Source organism: Mesoplodon bidens (assembly GCF_964165515.1).
Source record: "Mesoplodon bidens genome assembly, chromosome: 8".
NCBI lineage: Eukaryota > Metazoa > Chordata > Mammalia > Artiodactyla > Ziphiidae > Mesoplodon > Mesoplodon bidens.
In genome coordinates, this window is record NC_138165.1 from 98,265,829 (window position 1) to 98,282,353 (window position 16,525).

At 40.4% G+C, this 16,525-nt stretch overlaps 1 protein-coding gene across 1 annotated transcript in view; it reads right to left on the reverse strand.

Moving 5' to 3' along the window:
• Positions 1 to 1,550: 1,550 nt before the first annotated feature.
• Positions 1,551 to 16,525, reverse strand: part of FARSB (phenylalanyl-tRNA synthetase subunit beta) — a 65,496-nt gene continuing 50,521 nt past the window's right edge. Inside the window, exon 17 of the mRNA XM_081242461.1 lies at positions 1,551 to 2,903. Within this exon, the coding sequence (XP_081098587.1) occupies positions 2,752 to 2,903 (152 nt within the window). The 3' untranslated portion in view covers positions 1,551 to 2,751. The remainder of the gene's footprint in view (positions 2,904 to 16,525) is intronic.

A 16,525-nucleotide genomic window follows, 5' to 3' on the forward strand; every position in this document is an offset into this window, starting at 1 on the left:
GACTTCTGGGCACATTATGAATCTCTCTGTCAATTGTTCTCATCCTATAAGTCAGGGAGAATCCCTATTCTAACTCCCTCCTACAATTGTTAAACCAAGAAATTAAAATGTTGAGACAAAATCACATGTGAAAATACTTTATAAACTGAAGAGTAATGCAGGAATGTCAGGCTGTAGAAGTTATCTGTAAGCTAGAACAGGAATCAATTATATCTAATTTCTCTTTTAATATGAGGGCTCCCAGTTTTTACTACATAGGTGTGTCTTCTCCAGTAAAAGCTTTCTGGCAGGCAGTGCCCACAGACTGCTCTGGCTCCAGTTCAAATGCCTCACGGGGACGAGTGTAAGACGATCTGGCTGTGGAGCCTCCACTCATAAGCCGAAGGTTCGTTTCTTCTTCTTCTCATGTACCCGATATTGTTATTCTTCCTGCTGTTTCCTGCTTCAGAGGGCAGAAACCTCCACATGATGGATGGAGTTGATCTTTCCCCTTTCATGCTGGGATATACAGTTAGGTATCACTGGGTTTTTCATTACAAGTTGTTTCTGACCATCCAAAAATTATCCAGGTGGCTGGCTGCTAACAGAACTAATGGCTCCACCCACTTCAACAATGGCTATCACATGACTCACAAACCCTGATTTCAATCATAGCGAACTTGAAACTAGCGGAGGATGTCTCACTAATGGTAGTGGACCAGTAAGCCATCATGCGCAGACATGCCGATTCTAAAATTCATGCTCTTTTACCCTATGTGTGCATCTGCTGGTGTTCGTATTAAAATACAACATGTTGCATTAATTTTTCTCTCCCAGCGTTACTGAGGTGTAACCTACATCTTAACTACCTCCTTAATTAAGGTATAGATATTTCCATCACCCCAAAGAGTTTCCTCTTAACTCTCTGCAGTCAATTTCCCTTCCACAGGCTCTAGCTAGCCAATCAATCTGCCTTTGACTTTTCTAGAATTTCATATAAATGGAATCACTTGTGTGACACCAGTCTTGTGTCTGGCTTCTTTTACTTAGTGTAGTGTTTTGAGATTCACTCATGTTGTTCTGAGTATCAGTAGTTTTTTTTTTTTTTTTGGCTGAGAAGCATTCCATAGTATAGATATACTATAACTTGTTTATCCATTCATCTGTTTGAATAACACTGCCGTGAACATTTGCATAAAAATCTTTGTATGGCCATATGAGTAGAGTAAACCTAGGAGTAGAATGTCTAGATGGCAGATGTATGTTTCATGATTTAACATATTGCAAAACTATTTTCCAAAGTGGCCATATCACTTTACATTCCCACCAGCCACACATGAAAGTTCCAGTCTCACCAACACTTGGTATATAGTCAGTCTTTTTAATTTTAGCCATTTTAATTCATATTTTTTATTTGCATTTCCCTGATGACTAATGATGTTGAGCATCTTTTCATGTGCTTATTTCATTTATCTTCTTTTGGGAAATGCCTGTTCACATCTTTTGTCCGTTTTTTAAAAACTGGGTTGTCTTAAGTTATAAGAAATCTTTATGAATGCTGGACACAAACCTTTTGACAAGCATTATTTTTAATGGGCGTATCTCACTTCATTACTGAAATGTAAGGATCAGCTTACAGTGGGATTGGGAAGGAAGAGATGGCAGTCTGTACGTTCACAAATCTTGCTAAGCTGGACATTGCTGCCCTGATTCAAGGTAGTAATATAGTCTTAGTATTAGGTGCAGCAAAAGCTCCATAAACATAATTCTTGTCTATCCTTACTAGCTATTTCTACGGGGACTTACTTTGAAGTTGTTTTACAATTTACTGTGTTTCATATCATCTCAACAGTAACCGAGAACTTTTCTCAAACATTACACCCAGCTTTTTTCAATACATGGTACCTACTGGAGGATTCTAGATCAAAGTATTAAAGTAAATTAGGAGGTTAAGACAAGGCCGACTGGCAGAAGCTTAGCTTCAGAGAAGGAGAGACCTAATACCTCCCTATAAAATAAGACAGAGACTAGTAGCTCTATTAATTATTTAAAACCATGATCTTATAACACTGACAACAATAAAATGTATGGCCTAGGGCAAAAATAAGTTTTCATTGTTTCCTAACGTTCATAGTGCACTGGTACCAGTGTATCCCTTTTAACTCTTCTAGCAGAATGAATCTGTGCTGTGTGTCCACAAACCCCATCTCTGAGTATCACAGACAGAGTAGCCAATACCGATGCACCCTCAAATATTTTGAATACGTGTGCATTTTTCTTTCAGTTTAAGATGACTTCAAAGGCTGCAACTATTAGACCATCACTAATTCTTAAAAGTTTTCTAAAAATGCTGTTACTGTTTCCCAGTGATGAACATGCATCAAACGTAGAAGATAAGAACAAAAAGTTCTTAGTTAATCTCGTACGTGTGCTCTAATCAGCTATCTCGTTTCATCAGGGAAAAGAACAGGATTCTGTCCTGAAGACGTGATGGTGACGGTGAGAGGCTCTGATGTGTGGAGAGCTTCTCTGTTTCTCAGAACAGCTCCTGGCCCGCCACTGGACTCTCATGGACAAGCAGATGCCGCATTTGTGCAGTACAAGCTGGCCTGATGCAGGGATGGCAGTACCACCCACGGAGCCAGAAACTGCTTTCTACTTTATTCAACATTAATGCACAAGCACAAGTGGACTTACTTACTGTGGGGACAACTAAAGGGCACCTAGGAGGAGAGAGGGACCCTTGGGGCGAGAACCACACGAGACCCATCTTCACAAAAACGGCTCAATGTTGATTTCCACGCAGGAGCAGGGCATGGTCAGCTCGAATCTGGTGATAACATCAGGATGAAGGACCCCCAGCTTCCCGATGCTCTGACCCCGGGCAAAGATCTCAGCACATCGCCCGGGGAAGAATGCAGGGCCTGAAAAACAGGGAGAGAAAAATCAACGTTTCTCCTGGAAAAAAAAGTCAATAGACATTTAACATTGAAAGCTCACTAGTCTACTTTAAAAATAACTATTCTTCTTTAAACTACTGGCCATGAAATAAGACTGCTCCTTCACACTTTCTGGTCTTAAAAAGAAGCATTTGAGACAGCTAGTGGGAAGCAGCCGCATAGCACAGGGAGATCAGCTCTCTGCTTCGTGACCACCTAGAGGGGTGAGATAAGGAGGGTGGGAGGGAGGGAGGAAGATGCAAGAGGGAAGAGATATGGGGCTATATGTGTACATATAGCTGATTCACTTTGTTATAAAGCAAGAAACTAACACACCATTGTAAAGCAATTATACTCCAATAAAGATGTTAAAAAGAAGCATTTGCTATTACACGAAGACACTCTTATAAGGAAAGAAAAGTTTAGGGGCAAATATGAAAATCAGGGCCCTGTGTTTTTTGTCACAGCAGTCCAGGCAGGATGAAGAAAAGGAGGCTGAAGGACCAGAGGTGGGAGAAGACTTGGGAAGTGTGCCGACGCGGAACTGCTCTAAAGAGGACAAAGGGAAAAATGAAATGTAAAACCAACGACCTTGCCTGGGAAGAACCTGTTTTGAAACAGGTTTTTCCATAGTAATACTTGCTGGATTAAAAGCATACACCGAATTCATGTACTATTCAAAACATCACTCTTTTCTACCTCATTCCATAGAGAAACACGAGCTGCACCGTCATCGGCAGGCGTAGGCCTTGTACCAGAACGTGATCCACATTCCTGTGGGAAAGAGAACTTCCTAAGCAGTTTTGGCACATCTACTGTAAACCCACAGCAAAGGCTAGCCCCAGAACAAGGCTGGGTTGACCTCTGATTTACTCAAGACAGGCAGAAGGTTCCCTCGCCATCTGGGTGCCAAGGCATGGATATGGCTTACTAACCCAGTAACAGTTCTTGAGGTTTAAACAGCTAAAAACAAGCAAGCAGACAAACGTACAGGCCCACTGCATAGTCACTAAGTTACCAGTGCCACAGGGATGCATCAACGCTCCATACTCTACTGAGGTTAAAACCAATGCTGACTCATTTCTCTCATCACCAACTTGTAAAGGGATTAGGTCCACAGCTCCTGACTGATTCAACCAAAACATCTACTGGCGTGAACTATAAAATGCTGAGCCACAAGCCTCCAGCCCGCCATTTCAGAGTGAGTGCATTATTTATGAAAGAGTAAGCTTCTGAGTCTCTACTAATGGCTCCAAGGTCAGCATAAGGAAGAAACACAGAACTGGTGGTGTGTGTGTGTGTGTGTGTGTGTGCGCGCGCGTGCGCACACGCTACCATTAAGTCAGCACCAGCCACACCACAGAGACACAGGATGACTCTACAGAGGATGTTTTCCTGAAAAATATTTTTAACTGTCATTCTTAAATAACCCCAAAGCAACCTGGTTGAATTATAATGTGGCCTGTTTCTCACATGCCCCCAAACTAAATAATTCTGCTTCACTATTAAAGCAAAAATTTCAGTGAACTGCATTTGAAGTTCATAATTGTTTGGCTATGTGCATTAATCCACACTTGGAGAGAGGGATCAAATAAAATAATACAGAAACCATACTGCATCGATAATGTATAGCCTAAGAGAGAGACAAATATTGCTAAATCTGACAAAGATGGCATGTTTTAAGTCTGTCAAAATAAAAAACCTAACTTAAAAGATAAAACCAGACCAAAAAAAAACACGTAAGTTGTACTCCCTGGCGGTCCAGTGGTTAAGACTCCGTGCTCCCAATGCAGGGGGCATGGGTTCAATGCCTGGTCAGGGAACTAAGATCCTGCATACCGTACAGTGTGCCCCCGCCCCAAAAAGACCACCCCCCTCTCCCACCAAATAAATATTCACATGACAAGTCTGTAAAAGTGTTGGTGGTAAGTGGTATAACCAAGAATCAGAGCTGAAAGGGCTGCCCCAAAGTCATTTATTCCATCACCCCTGGCACCCCTTGTACAGAATTATATCTGAATAAACTACACTCTCTGAAAAAGACCCAGATTATTTTTAAAGGCCATTCAGAGCGGAAGTTTGCAAGAACCTCCCTGACAACCTTGCTCTGTTTAAGAATCCTCACTGTACCCAAATCCTTCCTTTTTATCTGTCTTCAAATTCCAATTTGATTGGATTCATTTTAACTGAAGCATAAAACCAAACTATGTTAGAATCTAAGCCACATGTGCTAGCCCTGACGGTGTTAGCAAAATAAAGCCCAAGAGATAAAAACTTAGAATTTTTACGTCATAAAGCAACTTTTTTAATCAGAGCTTTTTTTAGCAAAATTCAGTCACGTTCTTCTTCAGTTAGCAAGCACGATAATACCAGCTGGACCTCTCTCCAGAAGTTGGCACCAAACTTTGCTGAAGCTCACTAACCAGCTAAATACTTGGTCACAAACAAAAATATTCATACCATTAAATAGAATTTTCTCCCTTTCCAAAGAAAAGCAAAAAGAACTGAAATTTGTATTATGCATTATTTAAAACATATCCAGGTGTGGGAACATTCTAAATGACACAAATATCAAAAGCTCTCAGCCCAGCACAGACCCGTCCCAGTCACTACAGCATCCTCAACTGCCCCGGGTCAGAGGCCCTCCCCACAGAGGAGCTGCTTCCCAGTGAAGCAGGCACCAAAGGGGTCCTCCGTCCTCCCATCCGATGCTAACGCTCCCCTTCCCATCCACATGTGAAAATGAAGCCCAATAATGCGACTTCCGTAGAAACTCCACTTTGCCGAAAACTGCACATTTTAACCTGTGATGACGATTTTAACTTTCTTGCCATTTTTCATTTCTACAAGGTGTTAAGATTTTTTGATGGATGCCTCTGTTGAGTCAGAGCAAGGCTAAAGGTCTCTTCTTCAGACATAAATTGAGAGGCACACAGAAGTGCCTTCAAGTTTGTAACGGGTACAGAGAGCAACCGTACCACTTGACGGATGTTGTATGTGAACTAGAAATATGGAAAGACAATTTTAAGTTACTAGAACATAAGCATTTCTCAGTGCTTTTTAAAAATCTTTATGGTTCAAGCCAAACTTTGCAGACAGAAGTGAATGGCTTCAAAGAAGGGCAGATAAGAGAAAGAGAATTGCTTCACTAACAAAAAAAAAGGGAACACACCCCACTAAGGCAGCAATTAGGCCCGAGTTCAAAGATGAGAGCATCTCCCCCATCAGCAGGAGGGGAGCTCAGCACATCAATGCGATCACAATGCTCTAGTTAGGACCAAGGCAACTTACATCAGAGTCTTTCCAGAAGTAAAAGAAGTCACATCTGAATGGAACCTAAATATGGGTCTAGGCTTACAAAAAAATCAGACCTGGATGGTAGGCAGAGGCGACTTTTCTCTCATTAGCAAGCAGAAGTATTTCTGGAGAAGAGCATCCTGCTGTGTCCAGAGTCATAAAGCTGCCAATTCAAGGGAAATCATGGTGCGTTGTGAATGGGATTTCTAAAATTCAAATTCTACAAAGTACCTTCTTTTTCTTTTAATCATGCATTTAGGCCCAAACAGAGTTCTGGTTTACTGTTGTACCAAGGTACATAAAGACTACAATTTTCAACCTGTGCCCAAAACACTCTCCAGCAAAAAGCCTCTCAGCCCACTTTTCTACCTAGCTCCTTATACCGTTTAAACCCTCAGCTTTGCTGGTATCCGTCACAGCAAAATGGCTTCGAACGGAAAACAGACTTGGGAAAAATAGTGTCCTCTGTTGAAGTACATGTGGAAACCCAGACAAAAGAAACATCAGTTAAGCACAAACAAGAATTTAATTTCCAGAACTTAGTGGGGTGTAAGTAAGTCCCTTAATTAAAGCTTTTGTAGCATCTCCTCAAGGTCTATAATTGTCTCTCTGTGCTCAAACGGCAGGACCACTTTGAGGACCTTGGGGGCAATTCTTGGTCCCGTAATCCAGCACAGCACCCAGTCTTTAGCACATTTTCTGGCTAATTGACCTTCAAAGAGTTTGTGAGCTCCCTCTCTTGCTCGTTGCCAAACACCTTTCACAGTTTCTTTTTGCCCCCGTCTTTCTTTTGGAGTAATATTATAGGCCCAAAGTTTGGATAAGCTTTACACATAGAGTCATTCCTATAATTTTGTGAAGCATCGGAAGTAGAAGCTTAAGGCGGTAACTGAGCAGACCCTTAATCTGAAAGCTCCATGGTGTTATCAAGCATAAGGCTTAATTCCTTAATCTTTAAAACCCCTGCCATTGACTGTTTTCAACTAATTCATTTGGTATTTTATTTAATCCATCTCTAAAAATTACCCACTCATACAATTTCACTTTTCCCTTTCTTCACATTACTAATACATACTTTGGGGTTCAAATCCACATACTGTAACTGCCTTCAGTCTGGTACTTTATCAAATTTTCCATAATAAAAAGAACAAAATTAAAAGGAGGGTGGGGAACACTGGAAAAGGAATGTCAGTGTATCTCATACATCATGGCCAATAATAGAAGCTATCATCATGAGCTTTAATAAAAATAACCACACATAAGTCCCCACATTCAGGGACGAAACACAAAATGCAGAATTATGTAAATATAGTAAGCCACTGGGCCAACAGAATGTGTTTTAAATCTGTTCTAAATGACTGATGATGTATTATGGGGTGGGAGGAAGGAATAATCACTTAATAGGCTGACTCTAGGGCTGGCCTCTACCCAAACCCTATCCTTTCCTCCCCCAAGGCCCTAATTCTAATACAATTAGATACATATAAAATTATCCATTCCTCCCTCCAGTAACCCATCCTAGGAAATCACACAAAGGGAAAAAAAATAAATAAAACCCACTGTTCCATTCTGGAGTGAAACTGACAGAGTAGGTGACCGGCCAAGAGTAGAATGGGGCTGCAATGATAATTTCCCACGCAGGACTTTCTTCTGGTCTCCTACCACTTTCTGAAATTGTAGTAACCATAACTAACTGTGCCACCAGCGCATCAACCTCACTTTCCTTTTCTAAATAATGTTAATTTAAAGGAAAAAATATATATAGGGCTTTAAAAAAACCCAAAAAACTCCGACCAGACACTTACAACATGTGAGCGGGGTATCATTCTTAAGGGTGGTTGTCCTCTAAGTTTTAGAACCAGGAGTTTTGGAGTGCCTCAGTGGAATGAGGGAGCACCCAGGGTGGAAAAGGCACAATGTAGATAAGACAAGAACTTATAAAAAGAAAAGGTTTAGGAATATGAGGGAGGAAAAACTGGCACAACTACCACGATATAAACACACACATTGTTTCCAGATCTTAGTGCACTCCGGGTTGGAAGAGAAGTTCTCTGCAAAGACCATTTAATTTGTAAATGGAGACTGAATAATTTCCAACTGGTAATACAAAACACCCATTTTCCCCCGGATATATACAAGTCTTCACCTTATATCTGAAGTGAAATATTTATGGTACCTAAAGTCTTTAAAGAGAGGGGACCTAATCCCTTGAGTTTAATGGCTCTCTTTCATCCCTTTCTGAAGATCAAAAGAAAGAAAAACCCCTTACACAACTTTACAGTGCTAATCCCAACACACCTGCAGACTTTGTTAACCCTTCACGTGGAGGCAACTGGACGGGCCCCCCTACACCCACTGCACGGACTCGGAGCCTGCACTCACGGGAGGAAGCCCTTAGGATCTAGTTTGAAGTCTGATCTTAACTATCTGTCTCTCATACACGCATACTCATATTTCATAACCTGAAGAGGGTCAAGAATGTTAGGAGAGGGGCTTCCCTGGTGGCACAGTGGCTAAGAATCTGCCTGCCAATGCAGGGGACACGGGTTCGAGCCCTGGTCCGGGGAGATCCCACATGCCGCGGAGCAACTAAGCCCGTGCGCCACAACTACTGAGCCTGTGCTCTAGAGCCCAAGAGCCACAACTACTGAGCCCGCACGCCTAGAGCCGGTGCTCCGCAACAAGAGAAGCCACCGCAATGAGAAGCCCGCGCACCACAACGAAGAGTAGCCCCCACTCGACGCCGTTAGAGAAAGCCCACGCAGCAACAAAGGCCCAACACGGCCAAAAATAAAAACAAACAAATAAATAAATTTATTAAAAAAAAGCAATACATGCCCTGAAAGTTTATATTTAAAAAAAAAATTAGGAGAACTTAAACACGATACATCTAGTTGCAATTTTAAATGTCTCAAATTAATTTGTGTAAAACCAAAGGATTTTTAACTCTAGGTTAACAAGTGCCCTGTCTATTGGCTTGTTTTTAAAATTCCTATTCCAAAATAATGCCACCATCCTACATTTGTCTGGCACTTGAATCATTTCCTCCCAAATTTTCACATTTCTTAAATGTTCACAGGACAGATATAGAATAACAACTCAAAAATAAAAGGTATGGATCATCATCCTGCCTTACTGGGTCAATAAAATGGGTCTTTCCCAGTCTTTCATCTGATAAAAACCTTAAAAGGACAATTTCTCCAACCAATTATAAGCAACTTATCAATACTTTCTCCACAGTTATAGTAAAATAATAAAACAACAATAATAAAGAGACTATTCTAGGGCTAAGTAAAGGAAAGAATGGAAATGTTGAGTGTTTGAGATTGCATCTGTAATTTCACAATTAGTTAACTTACTCAACTGAGACCTTTGGCCAGCATGGAATAAACATAACCTCAAACATGTCATTATCATAGATGTGCTGTAGTTTCAGAATTAAACTTCAGCAGACAAGTAGGGAGTGTAGAAGACAAAGAAGAGAATAATGAGATTGTGAAAACAAAGTATGTTGCTTTCTACTCATCTCCTTCCATCCCCAGTAAAGGGAGTGACTTGGTCCCAGTGCAGCCCTGGCCAAGCCCCAAGGACAGGCAAGTTACAGATGGAAAAAGTGAAGCACAAGGAGATTAGGGGACTTGCCCGAGGCAAGCAATAGCATAGGCCAGAGAGTGACCACCTCTGTGTGTGGCCCCGAGGCACAGAAGGCCTAGGGAATGGTGTTTTCAAACTTTTGGCCAAGCTGTCCATTTCATGTTTGCAAACCTCCTCTGGTTTAAAATTAAATAAACAAAACCTTTAAAAAAAGACTGACAACCTCTAGCCTTCGGACATAACCAAGTATGCTCTACAATATTATTAACACAACATGATATAGACAAAACCTAGAGCTTTCCAGGGAAGACAGAACCACATTTAAAAAAATCCCATATAACACAGGCATCCTTAAAGAATAAGTTCCAGATTCCTGAAACAACACTGGAGTAATTTAAACAGATAAATAAGCACCACAGTGACACCACCTAAAAGGGCGAAGAAAAAGAGCTGCTACATTAGACCCTCAGGCAGAGACTGCTTCTGAACCATTTAAACTCCTGCAGAATCTTCAAACTAGAAATGACCCTGGCAGTGATTTTGTCCATGCCTTTATTTCTAATATGAGAAAATGGATACCAAAGAGGTTAAGAAAACCATACAGCCAGGTAACAGCAGAGCTGAGAACCCAGTTCCTTCTTGAACCCCAGTCTGTGACTCTTTTATCCAATGCTGATTTTCTGAAGGGCAGACCTAGTATCTACCCAGAGGGTACTCTGGAGAGTGATCACCCGTTCCAAAATGCTGTCCCAACTTCTTATATCTGCCTCTCCCAACAACCCTGTGGTACAGACAAGACAGACATTATCATCCCCATTTTAAGGATGAAGAAACTGGCATAAAGGGATTAAGTCCTAAATCACATGGGCTAACACAACAGAAGGACCTGACCCAACACACAAGAGTTACAGTTACTACATCACAGTTGATCATGCCTCCTAGGGCTCAACAAAATGTATTCTTCCCTATCATTTTAATTAGGGTCTCTACCATCTTAACATCTGCTTTTTCAACTTAGTTTATAATTCACGTTTATTATATGCCATTATATTTATATGTAGTAGTTTGCCAAATTGTTCTTTAAGTATTTTATGTTGGAGTTGTTTCCAATTATCCACTGTTATAAATAGGGCTCCTGTAACATGTATGTTACTTGTTGCTCTTTTTTGGTTTCTTCCTTTTGCCAAAGACAGTACCACACAAGTAAAACAATGCCAATTATTGTATAGTTCAATTACATATCAAAATGTTAAACAGTGGACTTCTAGCAATGGTAGTACCAACCAACCACAAACTTAATGTAAGATTATACTGATCTTATTTTGTACAACACTGATTTTTTAAAAATTTGCCCTTGCATAGTACCAACTACTTACTACCTTTTTTTTCAGTTCCACTGGTGGGGGGGAAAAAAAAAGCATCAATGCAGCCCAGGAAAATAATTCCAAAAGGAGATCTTTGTTCAGAGAATGCAATTCACAAACAAGCTAGGGGCCTTTAGGGATTAAGAGAATAAGCAGAAACCCTTCCCTTCTGGAAGAAGAGTGTCAAAGTGTAGTGGCTGCGAAAACAACATTGATAAAATATTTAACAGCTACTGATGAATATTGGACACATCAAAACAGGTCTCACAGAACAGACAACAGGAAGTTCTGGAGACATTTAGAGCAAGGCATTTTATCTGATATTTCTGCTCAACTGTTTACTCTTTATGGGCTGGCTTCAACATCATTCAAAAGAAATAAAATTATTGTAACTACAGTCACACGGTTTATTGTTTAAAGAAAGGCAGGTAATTAATGTCTACCTATTTGCTAATATACTGGGCCATGTTGCTGTTTCCCACGTTTCTTCTTTCACCTCTTCCAAACATGCTCTTTTCACATAAGGAAGTGTGTGTGTGTGTGTGTGTGTGTGTGTCTGTGTGTGTGTGTGTGTCAACTGGGTGTGGTTTCAGAAGATGGAGAGGATTTTCTATTCCACTAAATTTGCCCCACCCTTTTTAAAGCTAATAACCTGACATTTTCATAAAGGGACCAAATTTTTCTCCTTTCACAATGAGAAAGAATGCCAAAAATTAAAGCATCTCTTAAGTTCACACTGATATGTATCAACTGAACTTCAAGTCAGATGCTTTCCTGAAAAGAAATTTTTTTTTTAAAGGGTAAAATGGGAACAATGAGAGTACAGGGTCCTGAAGGGGGAGGAGCGGAAGAAGGAACAACTAAGACGCAAAGGCTGCAAGTGTGGAGGGCTGGGGTCTGAAGGCGAGCTGCCGGCCTTGTATGTGGCCTATTTGGCCTAGAAGAACCCTCGGCAGGAAGACAACGTTCCTGACCCACGACCCACCAGGACCAGCAGGTGCTCAGAGGTATTTCCAGGAGGGGGATGGGTTGCCCACGTCACCCAAGTGACTACTGGCATTTATTTCTCAAGCAGGCGGAGATTAGGCCACAGCTACTGAACACTAATGTAAAGTAAAATAATCCATCAAGATCAAAACCACAACTGGGACCTCAATGAAGTCAGATGGTCTGCCTATCATTTATATAAAAGTAGCAGGAATGCTTTAAATGAATGTCAATCTGTGGGATTCCTGCAATGTTGTAATATACTGAAGACTGTCTCTCTAAAGGCAGCATAACGGGGAGGGAAGAAATGTGCTGGCAGATGAAAGAAACTCCAGAGAAGACAGATACCTAATGGATGTTCGATTTAGGTTCTGCCTCCCCACTGCCCCAAAGTCCACAGTAAAATATGCATTTCTAATTTTTAAACAAAGCAGACTGTGAATTAATATAATATTTTAAAACATCAGTGCAAGCATTAGTTATTTAAGGCTTCTACAGTCTTGCCTGATAAAAAGAAATACTGGGAATATGTTGGTCAAAATGTACTTTATTTTGTAGAATATTTTCTAAGTACAAAAAGAACTGAAGATAAAGCCTAAACTGTTTCTAACAATCATGTTATTAGCAATAATACTGATATTTTGAAACAAAGATGGATAAATAGGTAATAATGTAAATTCATTAGGAACCAAGATTTTCAATGTAAAGAAAAAGAGCTAACTATAAAGACAAACATATTAAGTAAAAATCCTCTAATCCTGAATATAAATTGGAACTACCCATATGAACTCAAGGCTTTTCTTTAAAAAAAAAAAAAAATTTTTTTAAAAAGGTTTTCCTCTGCGTACCAAAAAGTCCTAGAAACAATGACTCACTCAGTAGCAATGAGCAACCTTAGCACCTAGACTGTGATCTAAATTTGATTTCTCACTAAAAGGAACCAGGGCCACTTGGCAATATAGCTGATTCCAGGTCTGAGGCAGAAACTATATAAGATGAGCCCAGAAATATATTTCCTATATTATCACCCACATCCAAAAAAGCATCACCATATACAACTATTTTCTCCCTTTCATTTTAGTAAGAACCTCCCTACCAATAAAAGCTTCTCAAGACTTAAAAAGTCTTCTCCTTCCCTTCCAGAACAATCCAGCCCTAAAGGGGCTGAGGAAGGAAGAAATCCTCTCACTCAAGTGTGGGCACTGGGTGTCAGAGCTAAAGGGGGCAGGGAGGGCATGCACAGGTGAGAGGGGAACAGCCCCGAGGGGGCAGTCAGAGACTGAGAGTGAGTGATGGGCAGGGCAGACACGCAGGGGACAAGATGGAGTTTAGTTACCAACAGGAGCAATGAGCAAGTAAGTGGATAAATTATGAATCACGGGAACCAGGTTCCTCACTGTTGGAGAAGTGAGGTACAAATACAGAAGGGGAGAAAACTGGTATGAACCCTAAGGTGTTGGACTGGAATGGAGGTATTGCTGGGGGCTTATGGTCTTTAAAATATGTATAGATATAGGAGTAAGTTAGTATATGTATGTGTCTGTGTGCAACTAGAACCCTACATCTTGACTTGTAGACACCATTCCCCACTAAAAGGAACCAGGATGGAGAAATGGGACGATGGAAAGATCAAGATACGCCTTGAATATCTTCTTGTGCCCAAAGCAAGAGAGTGCTAACAATAATAAAGAATAATAGGAACATGTTAAAAGGATACAGAAGCCAGCTTGAAGGGACTCCCACTGGCCAAAGTGAGGACAACGTGAGCATCAGAATAATGGATTAAGATACACTGAATAAAACAGAAAATAATGAATCCATACTAAGATAAATAGGAGGACTGATTAGGAATGGAACATTTGCATGATTTCAAAGTTCCTGCCCACAAAATGTTTATTGATGATAATGGAGAAACGAGTAACTTGACAGTAAAGAAGCCTAGCAGACACTAGTTTGATCAGGTGATTAAGTGAACATTATCAGCTATAAGTGGAAATCGGGTGCCACTGACAGGATGCACTGAGAAGAGAGCGTTACTTCTGCAACATTCCTGCAAAGTTGCCTAAGTTGAATCTAGACAACCCCAAATTGAGGAACACACTACAAAATCACTGGCCTATAATCTCCAAAAGTGTCAGGGTCATGAAAGTCAAGGAGAGACTATTCTATAACTCTCCAGAAGGAGGCTAATGAGACATGACAGCTAAAGGCAATAAGTGATTCTTTGATATAAAGGATAACTGATAAAACTTGCCCAGGGTAAAAGGATTAGATGGGGTTAACATTAACGTGAATAATATTCTCCTGGTTTTGACGATTATATTTTGGTTATGTAGGACAATGTCCTTGTTTGTAAGAAATACACACTAATGTATTAAGGGGTACAGGCTGGCAATTTATTCTCAAACAGTTCAGGAAAGTTTTTTGTCCTGCACCTGTTTTAATAAGCTCGTAACTGTTTCAAGATTTTAAAATGTTAATAAAATGGCGTTTACATTATAGGAGTTTCTTCCATCAATTCTCAAAAAAAGGGGGGGGCGGTAAAAATTATTGCCCTCGTCCTACACCTTGAAAGAAAAGGAAATACTAAATGTGAATACCTCAAGGGGAAAAGCACATTTTTCAGATAGGAGCACTTATTTATCAACCCTACCTAGGGATGTATTCAATATGTGTACCTCTTTTTCTCTCCACCCATCCATCCTTTTAATCCTTCTGGATTAAAGCTGAATTGACTGTTTAGGGGGTTAATATTTAGTGTACCAGAACACATCATTCTCTAGGAATTCAGAGGAGAGCGGTCACTGCAGCGCACCAGTGTGCCAAAACCAGGGTGCTGCCAGCGTGTAAAGCTGCTCCTCCCTGAGGCAAACCAAACCTACATATGTAAGATCAGAACTGAGTAGTGCATTCAGACAATAACACAAAGCTACAGTAAACAAAACAGTGTGGTGCTGCCACAAAAACAGACATATGGATCAATGGAACAGCACAGAGACCCCAGAAATAAACTCACACACCTACAGTCAATTAATATTTAATAAAGGAGGCAAAAACACACAGTGGAGAAAAGACAGTCTCTTCAGTAAGTGACACTGAGAAAACTGGACAGCTACGTTAAAACAATTAAATTAGAACATTCTCTAACAACATATACAAAAATAAACTCAAAATGGATTAAAGACCGAAATGTAAAACTGGATACTATAAAACTCCTAGAGGAAAACATAGGCAGAACACTCTGACATAAATTCCAGCAGTATTTTTTGGATCCATCTCCTAGAGTAATGGAAACAAAAGCAAAAATAAACAAATGGGACCTAATCGAACTTAGAAGCCTTTGCATAGCAAAGGAAACCATAGACAAAATGAAAAGACAACCTACAGACTGGGAGAAAATATTTGCAAACAATGCGACTGACAAGGGATTAATTTCCAATATATACAAAAAGCTCATGCAACTCAATTAACAACAACAACAACAAAAAAATGAACAACCCAAACAAAAAATGGGCAGAAGACCTAAATAGACACTTCTCCAAAGAAGACATACAGATGGCCAACAGGCACATGAAAAGATGCTCAACATTGCTAATTAGCAGAGAAATGCAAATCAAAACTACAATGAGGTATCACCTCACACCGGTCAGAATGGCCATCATCAAAAAGTCTACAAATAATAAATGTTGGAGAGAGTGTAGAGAAAAGGGAACCCTCCTACACTGTCATATTGTGGGAATATAAATTGGTGCAGCCACTATGGAAAACAGTATGGAGGTTTCTTAAAAAACTAAAAATAGAATTACCACATAATCCAGCAATCCCACTCCTAGGCATATATCCAGAAAAGATGAAAGCTCTAATTCGAAAAGATACATGCGCCCCAATGTTCACAGCAGCACTATTTACAATAGCCAAGACATGGAAGCAACCTACATGTCCATCAACAGATGAATGGATAAAGAAGATGTGACATATAAATTCAGTGGAATACTACTCAGCCATAAAAAGAATGAAATAATGCCATTTGCAGCAACATGGATGGACAAAAGAATATCACACTAAGTAAGTCAGACACAAAAAGACAAATATTATATATCACTTACATGTGGAATCTAAAAAATAGTACAGGGCTTCCCTGGTGGCCCAGTGGTTAAGAGTCCACCTGCCGATGCAGGGGACATGGGTTCGTGCCCCGGTCCAGGAAGATCCCACATGCCGTGGAGCAGCTGGGCCCGTGAGCCATGGCCGCTGAGCCTGCGCGTCCGGAGCCTGTGCTCCGCAATGGGAGAGCCCACAACAGTGAGAGGCCCGCATACCGCAAAAAATAAAAAAAATAAAAAATAAAATAAATAAATAAATAAA